At 44.7% G+C, this 24,805-nt stretch overlaps 1 protein-coding gene across 1 annotated transcript in view; it reads left to right on the forward strand.

Annotated features, from left to right (window-relative positions):
* GOLGA7B (golgin A7 family member B) overlaps positions 1 to 24,805 on the forward strand; it is a 52,815-nt gene that overhangs the window by 12,351 nt on the left and 15,659 nt on the right. Inside the window, exons 2-3 of the mRNA XM_056531164.1 lie at positions 7,091 to 7,216; positions 17,082 to 17,234. Of these exons, the coding sequence (XP_056387139.1) occupies positions 7,091 to 7,216; positions 17,082 to 17,234 (279 nt within the window). The remainder of the gene's footprint in view (positions 1 to 7,090; positions 7,217 to 17,081; positions 17,235 to 24,805) is intronic.

Consider the following 24,805-nt stretch of genomic DNA (forward strand, 5'->3'; position numbering starts at 1 on the left):
TCCTGTCCTCATATCCCGTCCTCATATCTCGTCCTCATATCTCGTCCTCATATCCCATCCTTATATCCTGACCTCATATCCCATCCTCATATCCCGTCCTCATATCCCATCCTCATATCCCGACCTTATTTCCCAACAATTATATTCTGTCCTGCTATCTAGTCCTCCTACCCAGTTCTCATATCCTGTCCTCATATTCCGACCTCATATCCCGTCCTCATATTCCATTCTCCTATCCTGTCCTAATTCATATTCCATCTGCTATCCTATCCTCATATCCCGTCCTCATATCCCGTCGACATATTCCATTCTCATATCCCATCCTCATATTCAATCCTCATATCCCATCCTCATATCCCGTGCACATACTCCATCCTCACATCCCATCCTTTTATCCCATCCACATATCCCGTCCTCATATCCCATCCTCATATTCCATCCTCATATTCCATCCTCATATCCCAACCTCATATCCCATCCTCATATCCCGTCCTCATATCCCGTCCTCTTATCCAATCCTCATATCCCGTCCTCATATCCCATCCTCTTATCCCATCCTCATATCCTGTCCTCATATCCCATCCTCATATCCCATCCACATATCCCATCCTCATATCCCGTCCACATATTCCATCCTCTTATCCCATCCTCATATCCCATCCTCATATCCCGTCCACATATCCCATCCTCATATCCCGTCCACATATTCCATCCTCATATCCCATCCTCATATCCCGTCCACATATTCCATCCTCATATCCCATCCGCATATCCCGTCCTCATATCCCATCCTCATATCTCGTCCTCATATCCCGTCCTCATATCCCGTCCTCATATCCTGTCCACATATCCCATCCTCATATTCCATCCTCATATCCTGTCCACATATCCTGTCCTCATATCCCGTCCTCATATCCCATTCTCTTATCCCATCCTCATATCCCGTCCTCATATCCCGTCCACATATTCCATCCTCATATCCCATCCACATATCCCGTCCTCATATCCCATCCTCATATCCTATCCTCCTATCCCAACTTTACATCACGACCTCATAGCCTGTCCTCATACACTGACCGACCTTATATCCCGCCCTACATACTGTCTAATAAATAACCATGCTTTGTCATGGTTCCTTGTTGCCAGGAAATATCTAGCTCAGTCTGTGCATATAGGTGGAAATCCTCATGGCCATAGGGGTACGATCACCCATAGTGGATTGCTGTGGATTTGTGCATTGAGAATCCATAGTGGTTTACGGTACAATATATATGAATACATATAGATTATATTTTATCATTCTTATGCAGTAAACAAAATCTTGGTGTAGAAATTGACCTTTAAAATCTGCAGCGTGTCAATTTCTGCTACAGAAAGTACATGGATTTGTTGCAGATTTCTACATGGCATTCAACAAATCCATAAGCAAATCCTATGGCTGTGGATGTTGCTGCAGATTACTGCGGATCTATACCAAAATCTTCAAGTACAAATAAAAGTTTAGAATAAAACTATTGTCATCCTTTTGATTTCATTGCGCTCCTGCGGTTATTCTTCCATGGTCAACACCAGTCTCTGTATTTCTGGTGATGAAGTGTCGACCACTGAAGCCAAAAAAAAAAAAAGTCCTGGACATCAATCACTCCCGGGCACTGCTGCAAAGTACATCCTGATACTGACCCTCTGTGACATTGCCCTGGAGTCACCTAAAGCATTTGTCACCCAGGGAAAATCCGAAATTTGGCAACTCCCAGCATGCCCGGGACAGCCTTTGGCTGCAAGTGTTCAATTCCCCAACAGCTCCCCCAGAGGGGAAAAGAAGTATTACATGGGGTTCGATGAATCAACTTGCTGGATAAGAATTTCTCAAACAGCATGCCTCCAGTTGTAGTTTTTCAACAGCTGGAGGGACACTCTTTGGTAAAACACTAAATCGGAGTTACCAAAATATTATGTTAACATAGCAAAAATCATTTCCTAAATACTCCTTTAAATAAATATGGTCATATACAGTACATATAGTGGAGATACCACCTATACACTGGCTCTGCAGACTGTATAAGTGATTACAGTTACATCCACTGACTGACAGGTGATGTCCTCTCTGGACGGACATGTTCACTTTTCCTTTGCTTCTTCTTTCGACCTGGGCCATCTTGAAGATTACTCCTGGCCAAGACTCCTGCCAGACAGATATTTTAGGCTCCATTATCTAGCACCATCCTCACTTCTATACTGCCATCTGTATTGCCGAAAATAGAAGGGGGCATTTTTTTTTTTTGGGGGGGGGGGGGGCTATGGCTCTTGTGGGAGGTGTGTGGCTTGCAAACCAAACCAACACCTTCACCTGCAGGTGTGGAGCTCATGGAGTAGGAGTAAGGTGGGTGTTATGGTCACGGCAGGTGGTGGATCCTCTGGGCCTGTGTGGATGATGACGTGGGCCGTACCAGGGAGTGGAGTCTAAGGAGCCGCTGGTTTTCACCAGAGCCCGCCGCAAAGCGGGATGGTCTTGCAGCGGCAGGCCGTACCCAGGTCGCTACCCCTGGCACGACTCAGCCACACAGGTAGATGGGAGGTGGTGTGGCACAGAAGGAGACTTGCTGGACATGGCAAGATGGCAGTAGGTCAGGGCAGGAACACAGGTGCAGGGTAATAAGGTAACAGGAACACAGTAACAGAGACACAGAACTTTCACTTTGGCAATAGACAACCAAAGATCCGGCAGGGAACCAAGGGAGGAGTGACAGGCTGGGATTTGCATGCGGGCACGTCCCGCAATTCGAATACCAGCCCCGACGGCAGCGGGGACATGACAGAGCGCTCACGGCCAGCATGTCTGGCCTGAGCGCGGATGTTACAGTGGGACAAAATATGATGAATAGATTGTGGTTGAAGGATTGTTGCGTGGGTGTATCGTGAAAAAATGGGCTGAAAATAGAAGGGACATGGCTTGTGAGAAGGGTGTGGCTTGTGGAAGGGGCGTGGCTTGAGTCACTGGTTACAACTCCCCATCTAGTATTGCCCCACACTTTAATATTGCCCACTGTGCCCAAGATGTAAAATCATTGCATAAGCCAGTGCAAGGATTGCATCCCAGAGACTCATAGGCTGCAGGCCTGAAGTGCCTGCAGCCTATAAGTGAATGGTAGAATGAGAAACTGACAGAACCTACTTTACTATTCCGCTATACTGCATCTGTGTCCAGCAGTTTACTGAGATCCCTGACGCTCGGCTAAAAATCCAAGGCTTGCACCCTGGATACCCGGGGCTAGTGGCACCCCTGATAGGGGACTTGGCAGCCCTCAGATCAGTGCACTTGAGATGGATTGCCCCTCCATAAGTATGCCACTGTCTGAAGTCAAAAGGACAGCAGGAACAAGGTGAGATAGTTTGTCATGACTTGGGGCACCATGAAGACTAGAAAGCTATTCCAAGAGTCTGGAAGGTCAATGTTTTCTTGCATATTCTTGGAAAGTTGGTAAATGTGTGTGTTAACATGCCATGTTGATGCCCTGCATGAGGCAAGATAAGCAAATATACCTAATATGTATATGCACATATACACCTGTATGTATTGTACTGTATGTCATGCAAATAAACCTCTCCCATGATGAAGGCCAAGCAGATCTGATAATTGATAGCAAGCGTCCTCCAGCCGCGCCAACGCAATCTCCTTTATTCAACGGGAGAAGAATAAACCTCTAATTGATTGTGGTTTTCTTGTTTCCATTTCCTACATGAAGACATTAGTAAAAGCCGAGATCGATCGCTATGAGGCGTGCGCCACTACGGCTGAGCGGGCTAGACACAACACTGATAACCGGAGTGTTATTAACAGAGAACGGACGGCGGAGCGCTCTGCGTGTGACCCTGAGCGTGCAGAGCCATACGGAATAGCACGTGGTGTGCAGATGCACTGGTTGGTGCGCACTGGTTGTTGCAAAACTACAACACCCAGCATGCCCGGACAGCCGAAGGCTGTCCGGGCATGCTGGGAGTTGTAGTTTTGCAACAGCTGAAGGTAGACTGGTTGGGAAACTATGAATTAGGGGTAATATTGTAATGTATGATATTTGTCGTCATTTGTACTCTCAACATTGTAAAGTGCTGCGGAATCTGCTGGCGCTATATTATTGTTATAATTATCATTGTTGTAGTAATAATAATAATTATTATTATTTTTATTTTCTGATTATCATTATTATTATTTTCTCATTATTATTAATATTATTTTTATTATTTTTTTCTGATTACTATTATTATTATTATTTTCTCATTATTATTTTTATTATTTTCTCATTATTATTATTATTATTTTCTTATTATTAGTATTATTTTCTCATTATTATTAATATTATTATTATTTTCTCATTATTATTATTATTAGTATTATTATTATTATTTTCTCATTATTATTATTATTATTTTCTCATTATGGCCGAAAATGGGTGTGAAAAATAAAAGATGCCAGTTTTAATTCATCTACCCTTATAACTTTAGCATAAGGGGTATAGTTATAGGGGGGTACAGAAGGAACAGTCTCTACTAGTAGCAGTCTCGTCCATTGATAAAGCGAATTTGTTGGGGGCATGTTACATCTATCACAAGGCATGCTATTGGCATAAAGTGAAAACTATGCAACTATTGAACAAGGAATGTGGTTGACTGGCTGGAGCCCTTTTCTCCAGTAGATACTTTCCATGAATCACTATCCTATCGGTGTACAGTGCCAAAGGAATTGAGTGCAATGGTTGTGTCTGTCTCTACTATTAGCGGTAGCTCCAACACCTTTCGTCTTCAACTGTGAGAACACCTGGGAGATAGGAGACAGGAACGATGAGTCAATAGTATTTGGCTTTCCGTTCCACACCTTTCTGGACTGGACATTTTAAAGTCCAGTCAGTTGTTTAAAGGGGTACTCCGATGAAAACATTTTTTCTTTTAAATCAACTGGTGGCAGAAAGTTAAACATATTTGTAAATTACTTCTATTAAAAAATCTTAATCCTTCCTGTACTTATTAGCTGCTGAATACTACAGAGGAAATTCTTTTCTTTTTGGAATGCTCTCTTATGACATCACGAGCACAGTTCTCTCTGCTGACATTATTATAATAATAATAAAGCTTTATTTATTGTTGTCCTTAGTGGGATTTGAACCCAAGTCCCCAGCACTGCAAGGCAGCAGTGCTAACCACTGAGCCACCATGCTGCCCTTAGTGTACAACTGCTATGCATGGTTGCTAAAATGGACAGAGATGTCATCAGAGAGCACTGTGCTCGTGATGTCATCAGTGTTCCAAAAAGAAAGGAATAGTAGCATTCAGCAGCTAATAAGGACTGGAAGGATTAAGATTTTTTAATAGAAGTAATTTAGAAATATGTGTAACTTTCTGCCACCAGTTGATTTAAAAGAAAAAAGGTTTTCACCGGAGTACCCCTTTAAGCCTCTCCTGTAATAAAGATATATTCCTTCTCTATATCTTTGAACTTCTGTGTACCTACGTTTTCTATTTTGGATTAGTGACCTGACTATTCTTGGCCTGCCGTTTTTGTGCCTCGCTGCTACCTTGGGTGTGACCTGGCCTGTCTGGCTTTGCTTTGTTTTACAGTTGGCTGTTACCTGTTTTTTGCTCCCTGGTCGGTATTTTGGCTAACCATTTGTGTCCCCAACTGTTCCCAGACCTCTTTAATAAGTTTTGCTTGATTATGACTTTGCTACAACATGCACCTATCCAGTATAGGGATCGCTGGCTAGTTTGGGGTCTGTCTCTTAGGGCAAGTTGTCACGTAGGCAAGGAAAGAGGCTGTGGACAAGCTCGGGGCTGCACGTATTCCGGCCCGATGTGACAGTGAAAGCTCTGAAAGCAAATTGTTTACATGAAAAGACTAAAAAAATAAATAAATAAAAAAACATACAAAACTATACATATGCCTAAGCTTGACTGAGGTAATATTGTCCGATTTAAAGCAATGGTTGTGAATTTTCAGTGCATTGGTATCGAAAATTCAGACTTACTTTGGCATCCTGAGCCTAATGGCTATGTTTGCAAGGGAATTTCTGAGCGGAATTATTCCATGGGAATGTTACGTTTGCAAATTCCACTGCAGCAGAGTTCCATTTATTTTAATGGGATTCTGCTGCACTGTGCACACGGTGGAATTTCCACAACAGGTGTTTTCGCAATTCCATTGCAAAAACATTGAACCTGTTTAAAGGGGTACTCTGGTGCTCCTGCGTTCTGAACATTTTGTTCAGAACGGTCGGAGCCAGAGGCCGTGACCGTGATGTTAGGTTACGCCCCCTCCATTAATGTCTATGGGAGGGGGCTGGTCAACTGACACGCCCCTTTCCATAGACATGATTGGAGGGGACATGGCGTGACATCATGAGGGGCGTGGCTGTGATGTCACGACCACTGCTGCAGGATCCCAGCGTTTGTTTAGAACACTGGGTGCTGCGGCAGATCGCGACGGCCCCAGCAGCTTTAGATAGGCGATAAGATGTCTAGTAGCGGAGTACCCCTTTAATGTCTCTGCAGATTCCGCTCGGAAATGCATTGCCGTCTATGAATACAGCACATTTCCGAGCGGTCCTAGTGCCACCCAATCAAGCAAATGAGCGGAATGTCCTCCCGTGTTTTCCGAGCAGACATTTTACACATATTCGGCCGTGTAAACATGGCCTAAGAGTTAATTTTTTCTCCTGTCTTCGTTCATACTTTGTCTGCAGTACTTATTCTCCGAAGGGGAATAAAATTATTAGCATTTTCTTCAATAGCAGTGGGCATCTCGGCTGGCAACGGGAGGCATTTTAATTGGTGATTCCTCTATTATATTGTATGCGTGCGTATTGTGATTCATCGGACGCGGCGCTTCCTGTTTGTTTATTATGTCCGCTCTTCCAGTCGTCTCGATATGTTAAAATTACATTCTGAATCCCGCTGAGGCATTCACGCTCCTCTCCACAGGATTCCTTGTATGATCTTTTATAAGGAAATATGATGCTGGGGTTTTATTCAGATTTGTCGCGCGGAGGCCTAGTGTTATGTTCTGACTTTGTTTCGTTTTTTTTTGTTTTTTTCCTTCCAGATGCATAACCTTCAGGAGCTGAGAAGAAGCGCCTCCCTGGCCACCAAAGTCTTCATACAAAGGGATTACAGTGAAGGGACCATGTGCCAATTCCAAACCAAGTTCCCGGCAGAGCTGGACAGTCGGGTATTATCTCTTTGTATCCTAACGCAGAACATAGTCAGAATATTTTATTTTAAATTTTTATTTTACTTTAATATATTATTTTTATAATGGAAAACCTATGTATTGGCTGGTCAGACCTAAAACTGACCCAAGTGTGCGGTAAATATGGCCGCGCCCTGGTGCTTTCCAAATTGCATGTCTCCAACTGTTGCAAAACTACAACACCCAGCATGCCCGGACAGCCTTCGGCTGTCCGGGCATGCTGGGAGTTGTAGTTTTGCAACAGCTAGAGATGCACTGGGGGAGATTTATCAAAACCTTTGTAGAGGAAAAGATGAGCAGTTGCCCATAGCAACCAATCAGATCCCTTCTTTCATTTTTCACAGGCCTCTTTTAAAAATGAAAGAAGCGATCTGATTGGTTGTTATGGACAAATATCCAGTGCAGAGGGAAAGTGAAGCAGTGGCTCATAGCAACCAATCAGATCCCTTCTTTCATTTTTCTCAGGCCGCTTTAAAAATGAAAGAAGCCATCTGATTGGTTGTTATGGACAAATATCCTGTGCAGAGGGAAAGTGAAGCAGTTTGCCCATAGCAACCAATCAGATTGCTTCTTTCAGTTTTCACAGGTCTCTTTAAAAATGAAAGCAGCAATCTGATTGGTTGCTATGGGCAACTGCTCCACTTCTCTTCGATACAGGTTTTGATAAATCTCCCCCACTGTTTGGAAAACACTGCCATTACGCAAAGCTCAACCTGAACATTTTCGCAGAACCTACCACCTAATGGGAATGGTGGCCTCCTGACTTTACCCAACTGCGGTAGAGAAAGATCAGCCATGTTGGATTTCATCTACTCAATCCTGGCAGGTGTGATAAGCCACCATGTCTGCCTATTTAGGGCCCGTTCACACTAAGGAATTTCTCCGGGCAGGCATTCCATGCGTAGCAGGCGCCGCCTGAATTGGTTGGCGCTAGGACATAAACCGTCTCCATTGACGGCTGAGCGATTTCTGAGCGAATTTCACAATTTTATTTCCACGGTGGACATTCCCCAGTGTGCACAGAGAAGGAGAATGCCATTGAAAACAATGGGAGGCTGCTGCACTGGAATTTCTGAGCAAAAGTGGAGTGTAAATGGGACATTGGAATGGATGCACGCTCATCTGAGTCGAGTATGCATGTGTATGGAGGAGATCAAGAGAAATAGCTGAAGAAAGACCACTGCCTTACAGGTACATGACACTATCTGACAGCTATCCTATAGGTAGAGTCAGCTTTAAAGCGTACCTGTCGTTTCAGGTGACTTTTTAAGATAAGATGCTTTGTGTGTACTTGAGGAACAGAGCTATTTCTGGCCACTGTATTACTTTTATATGGTGTTTTTCAGCAGATTTCTGCTCTGCAGGCTTTATGATTTGCAGTTCTTCAAGAGCTGGTCGGCGAAGCTCATGAAACAGCAATAATAACTGCAAAAGGCAGCAGAAATCGAAGTTAAAGGGGTACTCCGGCAGAAAACAATTTATTTTAAATTAATTGGTGCCAGAAAGTTATACAGATTTGTAAATGACTTCTATTTTAAAATCTTAATCCTTCCAGTACTTATCAGCTGCTGTATGCTCCAGAGGAAGCTGTGTAGTTCTTTTCAGTTTGACTACAGTGCTCTCTGCTGACACCTCTGTCCATGTCAGGAACTGTCCAGAGCAGGAGAGGTTTGCTATGGGGATTTTCTCCTGCTCTGGACAGTTCCTGACATGGACAGAGGTGTCAGCAGAGAGCACTGGGGTCAGACAGAAAAGAAATTCAAAAAGAAAAGAACTTCCTCTGTATTATACAACCGCTGATAAGTACTGGAAGGATTAAGAATTTTTTAATAGAAGTAATTTGCAAATCTGCTTAACTTTCTGGCACCAGTTGATTTAAAATAAATTGTTTTCTACGGGAGTACCCCTTTAACCTCAATTTAGTCTGCCTTTTGCAGTTATTATTGCTATGTTTCATGAGCTTCACCCACCAGCTCTTGAAGAACTGGAAATCATAAAGCCTGCAGAGCAGAAATCTGCTGAAAAGCACCATAAAAAAGTTATACAATGGCCAGAAATAGCTCTGCACACACAAGGCATCATCAAAAATGTATAACTTTCTGGCACCAGTTGATTTCAAATAAATAGTTTTCCACTGGGGTACCCCTTACCATCTTACCAATTGATTTCCAAGTGCCCCATACAAGCTGATGTGTGCCCATAAGTGGGCACACTGTAAATATTCATAGACTTGCATCACCTCTTGCAGACACAGGACTTAGCTAATCTTATCTTATTTCTCCTGTTCTCAAACGTTGGATAACAGAAGAAAGAAGCATTTTTGTCTAATAAGATTTATTAAAAAGTTTCTTATAATCGCTTCTACTATTGATCTAGGCAAGGTTTGCTCAAATGACAGCGCTTGTTTAAGGAGGTAAATTAAATTGATGTGAATGTATGGCCTGGAATGTATGATGGTGAATAAGAGACTGAGAGACCAGTCTCCTATTACACAGACATACAGTATTTGACTTTTTTTTTTTATCAATATAGTAAAAAATAAATAAATACAATAATAAGTAAATAAATAAATAATATTAATAATCACAAAAATATTAATGTACAGGGTATAAGAGAAAAATTATATATATTACAAAAGATGAGAAAAATATAAAAATAATACCAAAATGAGAAAAAATTGTCTAATATGTAGCATAAATGTCTCCTTATTAGAACATGTGCCTATCCACAAAATGCAGGTGACGCAGGATTTCAAAGTTTGGTGATGCAGCATCACTGGCCTAGATATAAGTATAGCAGGGGATATATCATACCAGGTCTTCCCTCATTCCCTTATCTTGTACTATTTTAAGAGGCTTCTTAGGTTTTCACTCCTCCCGTTCCGGCTGGGAAGTGTCTCGGATCCTTTTGCTTCCTGTCAGGATGGAGATTACCGTATTCTTCGGCGTATAAGACGCACTTTTTCTTCCCCAAAACTGGGGGGAAAAAGTCGGTGCGTCTTATACGGTGAATACATCGCGGCGGTCCCTGCGGCCATCAACGGCCGGGACCCGCGGCTAATACAGGACATCACCGATCGCGGTGATGCCCTGTATTAACCCTTCAGACGCGGCGATCAAAGCTGACCGCCGCGTCTGAAGGGAAAGTGACACTAACCCGGCTGTTCAGTCGGGCTGTTCGGGACCGCCGCGATTTCACCGCGGCGGTCCCGAACAGCCCGACTGAATAGCCGGGTTAGTGCTTACAGGACACCGGGAGGGACCTTACCTGCCTCCTCGGTGTCGTCTCCGTTCAGGGATCCCCTGTATGGCCGGCGCTCTCCTTCCTCGTCATCACGTTGTCGCGTACATGCGTCGGCGTGCGTAAAGACGTGATGACGGTGACGGAGAGCGAGCATACCCGGCCGGCAGCAGAGACGTTCCGGAGTGACGGGGACACGGCGACAGCGATAGAGCGACATCCAGGGCAGCGGTGACGCGTCCGGAGCGGCGGGGACACGTGAGTATTACCTCCTATGCAGTGGTCTTCAATCTGCGGACCTCCAGATGTTGCAAAACTACAACTCCCAGCATGCCCGGACAGCCGTTGGCTGTCCGGGCATGCTGGGAGTTGTAGTTTTGCAACATCTGGTGGTCCGCAGGTTGAAGACCACTATTGGGTTCAAAATCTTAAATTTTTTAGATTTTGCACCTAAAAATAGGGTGCGTCTTATACGCCGGTGCGTCCTATAGGGCGAAAAATACGGTAGTCATTCATCAATAGAGCAGAAGGTTCTATGGGGATTCTTTTTTTCAGTGCGCAGAATAGCCATGGGGGCCCTAAGGAGAGAACCTGCTATTTATGCCATCCTCGCTGTAATTACGAGGATGAGGGGAGATGTACGGTGAGCGACGATGGCTCCAGAGACAGAGATTTTTTTTTTCCGGATTACATTTAAAGATACTTTGATGAAATGGTCCTATTAGTTTTGGCAGAGGAAAGAGAGGGAAATGGGAACAGAATGCAAATACTTTATATAGAAAAAGACGGGATGTCGTGATAAATTACGAATCAGGGATGCTGCGGTATGAAGCTTTTTCGTGTATGGTATGTACTGTGGGTTGTTTGCTCTTTTTGGATTCACAATTAGATTTTTATAGCAACCAATCAGATCGCTTCTTTCATTTTTCAAAGGTCTTTTCAAAAATGAAAGTAGCGATCTGATTGGTTGCTATGGGCAACTCAGCTTTTCCTCTGGACAGGTTTTGATGAATCTCTCCACATATATATATATATATATATATATATATATACCGTATTTATCGGGGTATACCACGCACCGGCCTATAACACGCACCCTCATTTTACCAAGGATATTTGGGTAAAAAAAGTTTTTTACCCAAATATCCATGATAAAATGAGGGTGCGTGTGTGCGCGTGTATACCCCGATACACCCCCAGGAAAGGCAGGGGGAGAGAGGCCGTCGCTGCCCGCTTCTCTCCCCCTGCCTTTCCTGGGGTCTATAGCCCTGCTGCCGGCCCTTCTCACCCCCTGGTTATCGGCGCCGCTGCCCGTTCTGTCCCCCTGACTATCGGTGCCGGCGCCGATAGCCAGGGGGAGAGAAGCGGCGCCGACAGCCAGGGGGAGAGAAGGGGCAGCGGCACCCATTGCCGGCGCCGCTGCCCCGTTGCCTCCCCCCATCCCCGGTGGCATAATTACCTGAGTCCGGTCCGCGCTGCTCCAGGCCTCCGTCGTGCGTCCCCAGCGTCGTTGCTATGCACGGCGCGGCGCTCTGACGTCATGCGCCGCGCCGTTCAGCGCATAGCAATGACGCCGGGGACGCACGACGGAGGCCTGGAGCAGCGCGGACCGGACTCAGGTAACTATGCCACCGGGGATGGGGGGAGGCAACGGGGCAGCGGCGCCGGCAATGGGTGCCGCTGCCCCTTCTCTCCCCCTGGCTGTCGGCGCCGCTTCTCTCCCCAGAACGGGCAGCGGCGCCGATAACCAGGGGGTGAGAAGGGCCGACAGCAGCGCTCTAGACCCCAGGAAAGGCAGGGGGAGAGAAGCGGGCAACGACGGCCTCTCTCCCCCTGCCTTTCCTGGGGGTGTATCGGCGTATAACACGCACACAGACTTTAGGCTAAAAATTTTAGCCTAAAAAGTGCGTGTTATACGCCGATAAATACGGTATATATATATATATGGTGTCCCGATACCGTATTATATACCGTACCTTGGTAGGAGTCCCCAAAGTCAGAGTTCCTAGGAACCGTGGGGTCCTCAGGTCTAGTCCTCCGCTAGTCACCCCTTAAATAGTTAATATATTATAAAGTAAATGTACATAAATGTATATAAAAAGTGTACTTACCTTGTGCTAGCGTCGCAGGACCTGCGGGTCACGTGACCATGGTTTAGTCTCTATGGTAGTTCAAAAGGACCCTTGGAGGTTCATGGGACATGTGATACCCACAATGCCTTGTAAAGCTGATTAACAGATGGCGTGGACCAATCCAAAGACGGCCAGCCCCTGCCCATATAAGGGAGCTGCAGCCATTATTCTCTCTCTTGGGTTGCTGTCACTGAATGAGGTAGGACCTCCGCAACTTTCAAAGACAATTACTAGGTCAAAGCCTTGTGGCCTCGGCTGAATTACACAGTGAGTTCTTCTAAATTCTCCGCTAATGTTGGCAAGGACCCTGGACCTAAACATAACCCTAAATCCAGCGGATCTGCGCATACTAAATACCTACAAGCTAAAGAACTTACTAAAAGTCCCAACCAACGGTCAATCTCAGCTAAGCTGTTCAAAGACTCTGTACAAAGACTGTTCTTATGTTCGCATGTTACAGAAAATCTTCAGTAAAGTTTATGCAAGTTTTCAGCGATGCTCTGGTTGTGGACAATACTTTATTCTGCAAATACCTATCGTCCTTGGAAAGGGTGGCGATAGGCCAAGTCATACAGCATTTAACCCTCACCCTGGCGTCACGACTGACAAGGGTTAATAGCACCCTTTATAACCTGCACAGCAACATCCCGATCACCATTCACACCCACAAGGCACCACATATATATCCCAACCAGTGAGCCTTCTGCTGTTGCAAAACCACAACTCCCAGCATGGCTAGACAGCCTTCGGATGTCTGGGCATGCTGGGAGTTGTAGTTTTGCAACAGCTAGAGCAGCAGCCGTATACACATTATGGTTGAACCTGACAGTTTTGGTTGGAGTAGTCAATCTTATGTATAAAGGGGTCTTCTGTCCTGAAGAATTGGGATTGTTGAGTTTCAACGCTCAATTATTTTGTTCTCCATAGCTTAGTACCCTGTGACTATTATAAACACATGCATGCTTATACAAACCGAGCGTGCATGTGTATAGCTAAGTTTCTACTTGGTTTTTTTGTATGCATTCCCCCCCACCCCCCAAAAAAAATGCCAAAACGACCCCCATGGTGTTTTTCATTGAAATAACGCTGTGCCAAATGTTAGCTGTAAATCAATGAGAAATTGCTAATTTCTTTTTCCACTTTGCGTTTTTCAGTTTGTTGTTTTTTTTTATCATTTTGGTGTTTTTTCACTCAATTTTAGCTCCTTGGCAGTTTTGCAAAGTCGCAGCATGTGGAGCCAATGGCGTTTTTTTTCCCCCCTGAAATCGTGGAGTTTTTCTCCCATTGAAGTCTATGGGAGTAAAAAAAATGGCAAGAAAAATGACATGTGGGTTTTATCTTTGCCGTTTTTGCAGGCGGTGTTTATTCTTTTTTGGATTTTAGCAAACCAAAAAAGTGATGGAGATACCTTTTTTAAAAACATTTTGTAGGGTACCATTAAAGAAAAACAAAAAAAAAAAAAAAGTAGTGATGGAAAAAAATGTATCTAATGAAATTTATCTTTTTTATAACAAAATTTTAATTAATTTTTAAAACAGGGATCTACCGTATTTATAGGCGTATAACACGCACTTTTTAAGCTAAAATTTTTAGCCTAAAGTCTACCTGCGTGTTATACGCCGATACACCCCCAGGAAAAGCAGGGGGAGAGAGGCCGTCCCTGCCCGCTTCTCTCCCCCTGCCTTTCCTGGGGTCTAGAGCCCTGCTGCCGGCCCTTCTCTCCCCCTGGCTATTGGCACCGCTGCCCGTTCTGTCCCCCTGACTATCGGTACCGGCGCCCCATTGCCGGCTCCGATAGCCAGGGGGAGAGAAGCGGCCCTGCCCCGTTGCCTCCCCCCATCCCCGGTGGCATAATTACCTGTTGCTGGGGTCGGGTCCGCGCTGCTGCAGGCCTCCGGCGTGCGTCCCCTGCGTCGTTGCTATGCGCTGCACGGCGCGGTGCATGACGTCAGTGCGCCGCGCTGTGCATAGCAACGACGCAGGGGACGCACGCCGGAGGCCTGCAGCAGCGCGGACCCGACCCCGGCAACAGGGTGCCGCTGCCCCTTCTCTCCCCCTGGCTGTCGGCGCCGCTTCTCTCCCCCTGGCTATCGGCACCGGCAATGGGGCGCCGGTACCGATAGTCAGGGGGACAGAACGGGCAGCAGCGCCGATAGCCAGCGGGAGAGAAGGGCCGGCAGCAGGGCTCTAGACCCCAGGAAAGGCAGGGGGAGAGAAGCGGGCAGCGACGGCCTCTCTCCCCCTGCCTTTCCTGGGGGTGTATCGGGGTATACACGCGCACACACGCACCCTCATTTTACCATGAATATTTGGGTAAAAAACTTTTTTTACCCAAATATCCTTGGTAAAATGAGGGTGCGTGTTATAGGCCGGTGCGTGGTATACCCCGATAAATACGGTATTTATGTGTGCGGGTGGGGGCCTAAACATGTAGCCGACAATAATAAAAATGTAGTGTGTGTGTTTCTTTTTTTCCATTTTTAAGGCAGTATTACTACTCCCAGCATGGAACACACTGTTCCATGATGGGAGTAGTAGTACCTGTACTTCTGACTCCCTTTGCGATAATTCTGTATAATTTATAGATGCGACCGGCCGCTCTTCTATGGTCCCCTGCACTGCCGTATATATACACCTATTCATATTTCCCACAGAGAGCTGTGATTGTACAGATGGTTCCAGCCAATCACAACTCTCTATGGGAAATATAAATAGGTGTATATATATATATATATGCTGCAGTGCAGGGGACCATAGAAGAGCAGCCGCCGCATCTATACATTATACAGAACGATCACAGCAGGTGTCAGGAGTGACTCTCGCTGCGATCTGTCTATTAATGGAGCAAAGTGTGCTCCTTGTTGGGAGCAGTAGTACCTGCAGTTAAAGACAGATCACAGTGGGTGTCACACCTGACACCCGCTGCGATCATCCTTCATCCCTGAGATGCAGAGCGGCTTTCGCCTGCACTCGCATCTTTGCTCTGTACTCTGGCCGGCCACTCACTCATTCATATTTCCCTCTAAGAGCTGTGATTGGCTGCCACCATCCGGCCAATCCCCACTCTGGGCAGAAAATATGAATGAGTGAGGTAAATTTTTATTCATATCACTGGCCGGCCGGAGTATAGTGCAGAGATGCGAACGCTGTATCGAGCTGCTCCGCCACTCTGCTATATTATGGACGATCGCATTGGGTGTCAGGAGTGACACCCGGGCCGATCTGTCTATTAGTACAGGAACTACCACTCCCATCATGGAACAGTATGTTCTATGCTGGGAGTAGTAGTACCACTAAAAAAATATAAAAAAAACTAAGAAAAATAAGTGAAAAACACACACACTACATTTTTATTATTGTCGGCTACATTTTTAGTGCCCTGCACGCCCACATAAACGGATCCATGTTTAAAAATTAATTAAAAACTGTGTTATAAAAAATATGAATTTCATTAAATACATTTTTTTCCATCACTACTGCATCCTTTTTTTTTTTTGGTACCCAACAATTTTTAAAAAAAACGTCAAAGGGGCCAAAAATGCAATTTCCACTTAAAGGCGAAAAACGCCAGAAAAAAACACAAGAAAAAATGCCAAACACAGGCGTATTTTTCTGGCTTTTTTTGGGCCACAAAAAGACCAAGTAGAAACTTAGCCTATAGGGGGTCTCCTGACTCTTCTCAAACAAAGTGGTGGAAAGGGTTTGGGATTGTTGAATTTCGATTGTTTTATTCTCCAAAGCTTGCTACCCTGTGTTAATTCAAAACAAATGCACAATTAGATTAAACGAGCGTGCATGACTATGGAGTCTCCTCTTTAACATGTCATGGTTGAAGAAGGATAGAACTTGTTGAATTTTAGTGCAAAATTTTTTTGTTTCTTCCTGCTTTCCTCTCCTTTGGCTGTCCGGACATGCAGGGAGTTGTAGTTTTGCAACATCTGGAGACACACTGGTTGCTGTAGACAAACCCCAGCTTATTGATGACCTATCAATATTAGACCGGTGGGGGTCCAAATTCCATGCAAATGCCACATTCTCATTCACTTCAGTGTAGCCAAGCTGCTATACCGGACACGACCTGTGCACAGGTGTGGTGCTGCATTTGGAAGAAAGCAGCCATGTCTTTTTTATGCTGTACAACCAATTTAGTATTGGGTTACTTCTGGATACACAGGGGTGGTGTCAACAAAACCGGTTCTCTTAACGTGGGTATAGAAGGCCAGCACAACAAACTGAATCACCTACCCCAGATGAACGTAGCTATTCCTGTGATAACTTTCAAAATCGCTTCTATATTCTGCCTTACTTTAGGTATGTAGTGTATATACTGAGGTTTATAAACAATAAATCTATACTGTATGTATATATATATATATATATATATATATATATATATATATATATATATAAATAAAACATGCTGGAATAGTACGGGGGCGGATTTAATGATGGCCGTATGATTTCTGCTGTAGATCGAAAAGCAGCTGTTTGAAGAAACGGTGAAGACCCTCAACATGTACTACATGGAAGCCGAGAAGATCGGGGGCAGCTCCTACCTGGAGGGGTGCTTGGCTTGTGCCACGGCCTATTTCATCTTCCTCTGCATGGAAACGCACTATGAGAAGGTATGTGGTTCTGCCTTGTTCTGAAAACGTTAAAGGGGTACTCCGGTGGAAAACAATTTGTTCATATCAACTGGCTCCAGAAAGTTATACAGACTTGTAAATTACTTCAATTAAGAAAATCTTAATCCTTCCAGTACTTATCAGCTGCTGTATGCTCCAAGTCTAGTTGTTCTTTTCTGTCTGACCACTTTGCTCTCTACTGCCACCTCTGTCCATGTCAGGAACTGTCCTGAGTAGGAGCAAATCCCCATAACAAACCTCTCCTGCTCTGGACAGTTCATAACATGGACAGAGGTGTCAGCAGAGAGCACTGTGGTCAGAAAATAAATTCACAACTGTACTTATCAGCTGCTTTACACAACTCTGGAGTATACTGCAGCTGATAAGTACTGGAAGGATTAAGACATTTTAATAGAAGTAATTTACAAAACTTTCTGGAGCCAATTGATTTAAAAAAGAAAAAAAAATTCCACCGGAGTAACCCTTTAACCACAATACATATCTAAGGCTGGGTTCACATAACCATTGTGCTCCGCCCCGTTCTTGGTCCGTTAGGCTCTTTTTTTGTGTCTAAAACCCTGCATGGGATGGAGCACAACAGGCAATGCCGGGAATCGACGGATCCCATTGAAGGGGTCTATCAGGAGTCCGTTATTTTAGGGGAGTTGAGCGGAGAAAAATACCGGACATACAATATTTTTTTCTCCGCCCAACTATCATTTTGCAATGGAGCTGCCTTTAGTGGAGCACAATGGTGATGTGAACGAGGCCTAAAAAGATACAGACATGGACAAAATTGCTGTTCCTCTTCCGTTAAAGACAGAAAAACCCACAATGTTTTCTGAAATAACTTGAAATTGACAAAAGTAATAATTTATAACAATTTACTGAGAATTAACTGATGAAAATCAGACATCGCTTGTAAATTGTGGTTCACAAGAATTATTTTATAGAACAAAATAATAAATCTGACCTGGAAAAAAATGATGGTCCATGAGTGAAATATTTTTAGGCAGTCGGTACAATCCAATAATTCCTTTATTCTCAATTAGACTGAACATGCCTTCCGGTATCTTGGTCCACTCCTCATAAGATCCTGCTCCAGCTGTCTCAGGTGTAAGGGTGTCTTCTCTAGACTGCAGGTATCTTGGCCCACTCCTCATAAGATCCTGCTCCAGATGTTTCAGGTGTGAAGGTGTCTTCTCCAGACTGTAGGTATCTTGGCCAACTCCTCATAAGATCCTGCTCCAGCTGTCTCAGGTGTAAGGGTGTCTTCTCCAGACTGCAGGTATCTTGGCCCACTCCTCATAAGATCCTGCTCCAGATGTTTCAGGTGTGAAGGTGTCTTCTCCAGACTGTAGGTATCTTGGCCCACTCCTCATAAGATCCTGCTCCAGCTGTCTAAGGTGTGAAGGTGTCATCTCCAGACTGCAGGTATCTTGGCCCACTCCTCATAAGATCCTGCTCCAGCTGTCTCAGATGTGAAGGTGTCTTCTCCAGACTGCAGGTATCTTGGCCCACTCCTCATAAGATCCTGCTCCAGCTGTCTAAGATGTGAAGGTGTCATCTCCAGACTGCAGGTATCTTGGCCCACTCCTCATAGGATCCTGCTCCAGCTGTCTCAGATGTGAAGGTGTCTTCTCCAGACTGCAGGTATCTTGGCCCACTCCTCATAAGATCCTGCTCCAGCTGTCTCAGATGTGAAGGTGTCTTCTCCAGACTGCAGGTATCTTGTCCCACTCCTCATATGATCCTGCCCCAGCTGTCTCAGGTGTGAAGGTGTCTTCTCCACACTGTAGGTATCTCGGCCCACTCCTCATAAGATCCTTCTCCAGCTGTCTCAGGTGTGAAGGTGTCTTCTTCTGACTGCAGGTATCTTGTCCCACTCCTCATAAGATCCTGAACCAGCTGTCTCAGGTGTTAAGGTGTCATCTTCAGACTGCAGGTATCTTGGTCCACTCCTCATAAGATCCTTCTCCAGTTGTCTCAGGTGTGAAGGTGTCTTCTTCTGACTGCAGGTATCTTGGCCCACTCCTCATAAGATCCTGCTACAGATGTCTCAGGTGTGAAGGTGTCTTCTCTAGACTGCAGGTATCTTGGTCCACTCCTCACAAGATACTGCTCCAGCTGTCTAAGGTGTGAAGGTGTCATCTCTAGACTGCAGGTATCTTGGCCGACTCCTCATAAGATCCTGCTCCAGCTGTCTCAGGTGTAAAGGTGTCTTCTCCACACTGTATGTATTTTGGCCCATTCCTCATAAGATACTGCTCCAGCTGTCTCAGGTGTGAAGGTGTCTTCTCCAGACTGCAGTTATCTTGGCCACCCATCATAAGATCCTGCTCCAGCTGTCTCAGGTGTGAAGGTGCCTTCTTCAGACTGCAGGTATCTTGGCCCACTCCTCATAAGATCCTGAACCAGCTGTCTCAGGTGTGAAGGTGTCATCTCCAGACTGCAGGTATCTTGTCCAACTCCTCATAAGATACTGCTCCGGCTGTCTCAGGTGTGAATATGTCTTCTCCAGACTGCAGGTATCTTGGCCCACTCCTCATAAGATCTTGCTCCAGCTGTCTCAGGTGTGAAGGTGTCTTCTCCAGACTGCAGGTATCTTGGCCAATTCCTCATAAGCTTCTGCTCCAGCTGTCTCGGGTGTGAAGGTGTCTTCTCCAGGCGGCAGGTATCTTGGCCCACTCCTCATAAGATCCTGCTCCAGCCGTTTCTGGTATAAAGGTGTCTTCTCCAGACTGCAGGTATCTTGTCCCACTCCTCATAAGATCCTGCTCCAGCTGTCTCAGGTGTGAAGGTGTCTTCTCCACACTGCAGGTATCTTAGCCCACTCCTCATAAGATCCTGCTCCAGCTGTCTCAGGTGTGAAGGTGTCTTCTCAAGACTGCAGGTATCTTGGCCCAGTCCTAATAAGATCCTGCTCCACCCGTCTCTGGTGTGAAGGTGTCTTCTCCAGACTGCAGGTATCTTGGCCCATTCCTCATAAGATCCTGCTCCAGCTGTCTCAGGTATAAAGGTGTCTTCTCCAGACTGCAGGTATCTTGGCCCACTCCTCATAAGATCCTGCTCCGGCTGTCTCAGATGTGAAGGTGTCTTCTCCAGACTGCAGGTATCTTGGCCCACTCCTCATAAGATACTGCTCCTGTTGTCTAATGTGTGAAGGTGTCTTCTCCAGACTGCAGGTATCTTGTCCCACTCCTCATAAGATCCTGCTACAGCTGTCTCAGGTGTGAAGGTGTCTTCTCCACACTGCAGGTATCTTAGCCCACTCCTCATAAGATCCTGCTCCAGCTGTCTCTGGTGTGAAGGGGTCTTCTCCAGACTGCAGGTATCTTGGCCCATTCCTCATAAGATCCTGCTCCAGCTGTCTCAGGTGTGAAGGTGTCTTCTCCAGACTGCAGGTATCTTGGCCTACTCCTCATAAGATACTGCTCCTGTTGTCTCAGGTATGAAGGTGTCTTCTTCAGACTGCAGGTATCTTGGCCCACTCCTCATAAGATCCTGCTCCAGCTGTCTCAGGTGTGAAGGTGTCTTCTCCAGACTGAAGGTATCTTGGCCCACTCCTGATAAGATCCTGTTCCAGATGTCTCAGGTGTGAAGGTGTCTTCTCCAGACTGCAGGTATCTTGTCCTACTCCTCATAAGATCCTGCTCCAGCTGTCTCAGGTGTGAAGGTGTCTTCTCCAGACTGCAGGTATCTTGGCCTACTCCTCATAAGATACTGCTCCAGTTGTCTCAGGTGTGAAGGTGTCTTCTTCAGACTGCAGGTATCTTGGCCCACTCCTAATAAGATCCTGCTCCAGCTGTCTCAGGTGTGAAGGTGTCTTCTCCAGACTGAAGGTATCTTGGCCCACTCCTGATAAGATCCTGTTCCAGATGTCTCAGGTGTGAAGGAGTCTTCTCCAGACTGCAGGTATCTTGGCCCACTCCTCATAAGATCCTGCTCCAGCTGTCTCAGGTGTGAAGGTGTCATCTCCAGACTGCAGGTATCTAGTCCTACTCCTCATAAGATCCTGCTCCAGATGTCTCAGGTGTGAAGGAGTCTTCTCCAGACTGCAGGTATCTTGTCCCATTCCTCATAAGATCCTGCTCCAGCTGTCTCAGGTGTGAAGGTGTCTTCTCCAGACTGCAGGTATCTTGTCCTACTCCTCATAAGATCCTGCTCCAGATGTCTCAGGTGCTAAGGTGTCTTCCCCAGACTGCAGGTATCTTGGCCTACTCCTCATAAGATCCTGCTCCAGCTGTCTCAGTTGTGAGGAGTCTTCTCCAGACTGCAGATATCTTGGCCCACTCCTCATAAAATCCTGCTCCAGCTGTCTCAGGTGTGAAGGTGTCTTCTCCAGACTGCAGGTATCTTGGCCCATTCCTCATAAGATCCTGCTCCGGCTGTCTCAGGTATAAAGGTGTCTTCTCCAGACTGCAGGTATCTTGGCCCATTCCTCATAAGATCCTGCTTCAGATGTCTCAGGTGTGAAGGTGTCTTCTCCAGACTGCAGGTATCTTGGCCTACTCCTCATAAGTTACTGCTCCAGTTGTCTCAGGTGTGAAGGTGTCTTCTTCAGACTGCAGGTATCTTGGCCCACTCCTCATAAGATCCTGCTCCAGCTGTCTCAGGTGTGAGGTGTCATCTCCAGACTGCAGATATCTTGGCCCTCTCCTCATAAGATCCTGTTCCAGCAGTCTTAGGTGTGAAGGTGTCTTCTCAAGACGCCATGGTTTAGCTTCTTATGCTATGTTCACCCGGCAGAATTTCCATTGAATTCAATGGGATTCTGCTGCGCACAGCGAAATTTCTGTGCCAGATTTTTCTCACACGGGAATTTCGATTCTGCTGTCCCCAGAAAGAATGAAAATGTTCCTTCTTACCGCTGACTCCTCATGGAATGCATTTCGCTCCATAAGATGGCACATTTTGTCAGTCTGCAGAATTCTGCCTTGTGAACCCGGCCTCTCACAGAAATTCTATAGGATTCAGATCAGGGCTCATAGAAGCCACTTCACAATAGTCCAATGTTTGGCTCCTTTCTATTCTTGGGTGTTTTTAGCTGTATGTTTTGAGTCTTTATCCTGTTGAAGGACCCAAGACCTGTGACTGAAAATTTGCGGAATTCTGCTGTGGAATTTTGCAGTGAAATTCTGGGCGTAAATTCCACCGTGTGAGCAAAGCCTTAGAATCTTCTAGCTCAGTACGGTTTTGCAAACTTTTACATAGGGATTTCTAGTAGCCTGGATCTGGCTGATTTAAGATAAAGAGGATTAGCATGTTCTCATGTTATATCCATATCAGTACCCTCCGCTCTGCCAAGTTTTTCGGCTCTAACGTTCCATTTCTTTTTTCACTGTATATCTTCTAAGCTGATCCGAATTACACCGGAGGAAGTTGTTGGTGGGAAATTGGGTTCCATTTTGATTCTTTCCTGAAGGACACTTGGCTTGTATAAAATAGGATTTGAGTTTGCAGAGAGTCACCGAGTCTCCGTGCAACATTACAGCTTTGAACTCGCTCCAAGATCGACACAACTAAACTTTTGAGAGCAGGATGGAGTCACACGTCAGACTCGGTATTTCACATTATTATCTGTCTTGTTCTTGGTGAACAGATTTAATCCTTCCTTCAAATGCTTGGGAAAGGTTGTTTCAACATGCAGCCACTCAGCGGGCTAAGCTTCGAGGGGATAATTGCCCAATCTCTTCTATCACACTGTCGATCTGGGCACTTTTCCAAAGCAAACTCAACCTTTTGTACTTTGAAAATTAATTTCCCAGCCGATTCTATTCCCGCTCCAGCCTTGGTTGATACTGAGAAAAGTTACTATTTGTGACAAGGGGGACCCACCGTCCCTTTTTACAGCCCCTCGCACAACAGGCTGTCAGTTCTGCTACGACCATGAATGGTTTTATAGTACAAGGTGATTCTATGTAGTGAACCTTATTATAAAACAGATGTCATCATTCATTTGGTACATAGATATTAGTTCGTTTTTTTTTCGAAATCATACTCACCCTATTGTACATTATAAATATAGGACTATTACCAGAGGTGTAACTTGTTGCTTTCAGGCCCCAATGCAAAATCTGTAACAGGGCCCCCATGTCTACTGTGCACCCTTCATAATAATGGTGTTTTCTTATAGGGAAAAGGTGCCTTTGGGCCCCCTTAAGCACCACGACTACTTCTGCACCCCCTATAATTCCAACTTTTTACTCTTACCACTTCAGAGTAACGTCCGCTTCAACTTAGTGGTACTACGGGAATAGAATTTATTTTTAGTAAATTTTATTCTGCAATAAGACACATATGTAGTCATGGCTATCTTGATTTTATTAATGCACCAAAGACTATATTATTATTATTATTATTATTATTATTATTATTATTATTATTATTATTAATTACTACTACTACTAAGAATAGTAATTTTTTTTTTATAATAATACTAATTGTTTATTTATTACATTTTTTATTTGTTTATTTTTATAGCATAATAATAATAGTTGTTTATTACATTTTTTATTTATTTATTTATTCTTATAGCATCCCTGGTACCTGTGATTACGAAGTAATGTGAAAATTAGGTTTGTGTGAAGATGATTTATCTCAACTTCTGAAGTGCATTAAAATATCTTAATGCATCACGGATCAAGATGACACTGGCATGTATGTTGTACATGCATATATGCCAATGTTTTTCAAATGGTGTGCCTCCGGCTGTTGCAAAACTACAATATCCTTTAAGACTGGCCTGAGAGGTCCCAGAAGCCCCAGTTAGAGTTGAGTGAATCTACATTATGATTTGTTGAACAGAATCTAATGATTTGGCCGTTAATGAATTTAGTCTTTTAAAAGTCGTTCTGCTTTCCAAGTGTTCCAATTCCTTGGAGAAATGTGGAATGAGAGTCTGTATTGTTTCATTCCAGGATTAAAAGCGGAAGGACTTTTATAAGACTAAACAAAACAAAGGCGATTAGTTAGATTTGAGTTTGGTTAATCTTACTCTAGTTACATTTAATTATAGCCCCAATAATAGAGCATCCTAAAAGGCTCTTTACAGTAACGTTGACTGTAACAGGTAATTCCGGGCTCGTTTCTTGATGACCCATCTGGTCCAATGGCTCCTCTTCCACATAGGAAAACATCAGTATTATAGGTCTCCATTCAGTCCTCTAGGCCCACCAAAGGTCCAGGATTTCAATTTCCCCCTGTTCTATTCCAATGGAATAACTAAAAAGTTATGCCTTGGCTCCTGATGCTCACTTTACTGATGTTTTTTTATGTCCAAAGGAGATACAATTCCAAATGTCCCTCTGGATACATACAGAATAATCACTGGTATATTCTCTATAAATATATAGATGCACTTATTTACGTATCCAAGCAATAATAATGTAAATTATAGGTGACTGTCCCATCTCATGGTCCTGTCTGATAAAAAGTACAAAAACTATGCTTACCTTAATCGCTCTGTCCTGCTCCGTCATATATACGGCACATAAATCATATGCTTTTTCTCTTGCACGTTACCACTGAGACCAATGATTGGCTGCAGCGGCCTGTACGTAGTGTTTTTA

Source organism: Hyla sarda, chromosome 7 (genome assembly GCF_029499605.1).
Source record: "Hyla sarda isolate aHylSar1 chromosome 7, aHylSar1.hap1, whole genome shotgun sequence".
Lineage (NCBI taxonomy): Eukaryota > Metazoa > Chordata > Amphibia > Anura > Hylidae > Hyla > Hyla sarda.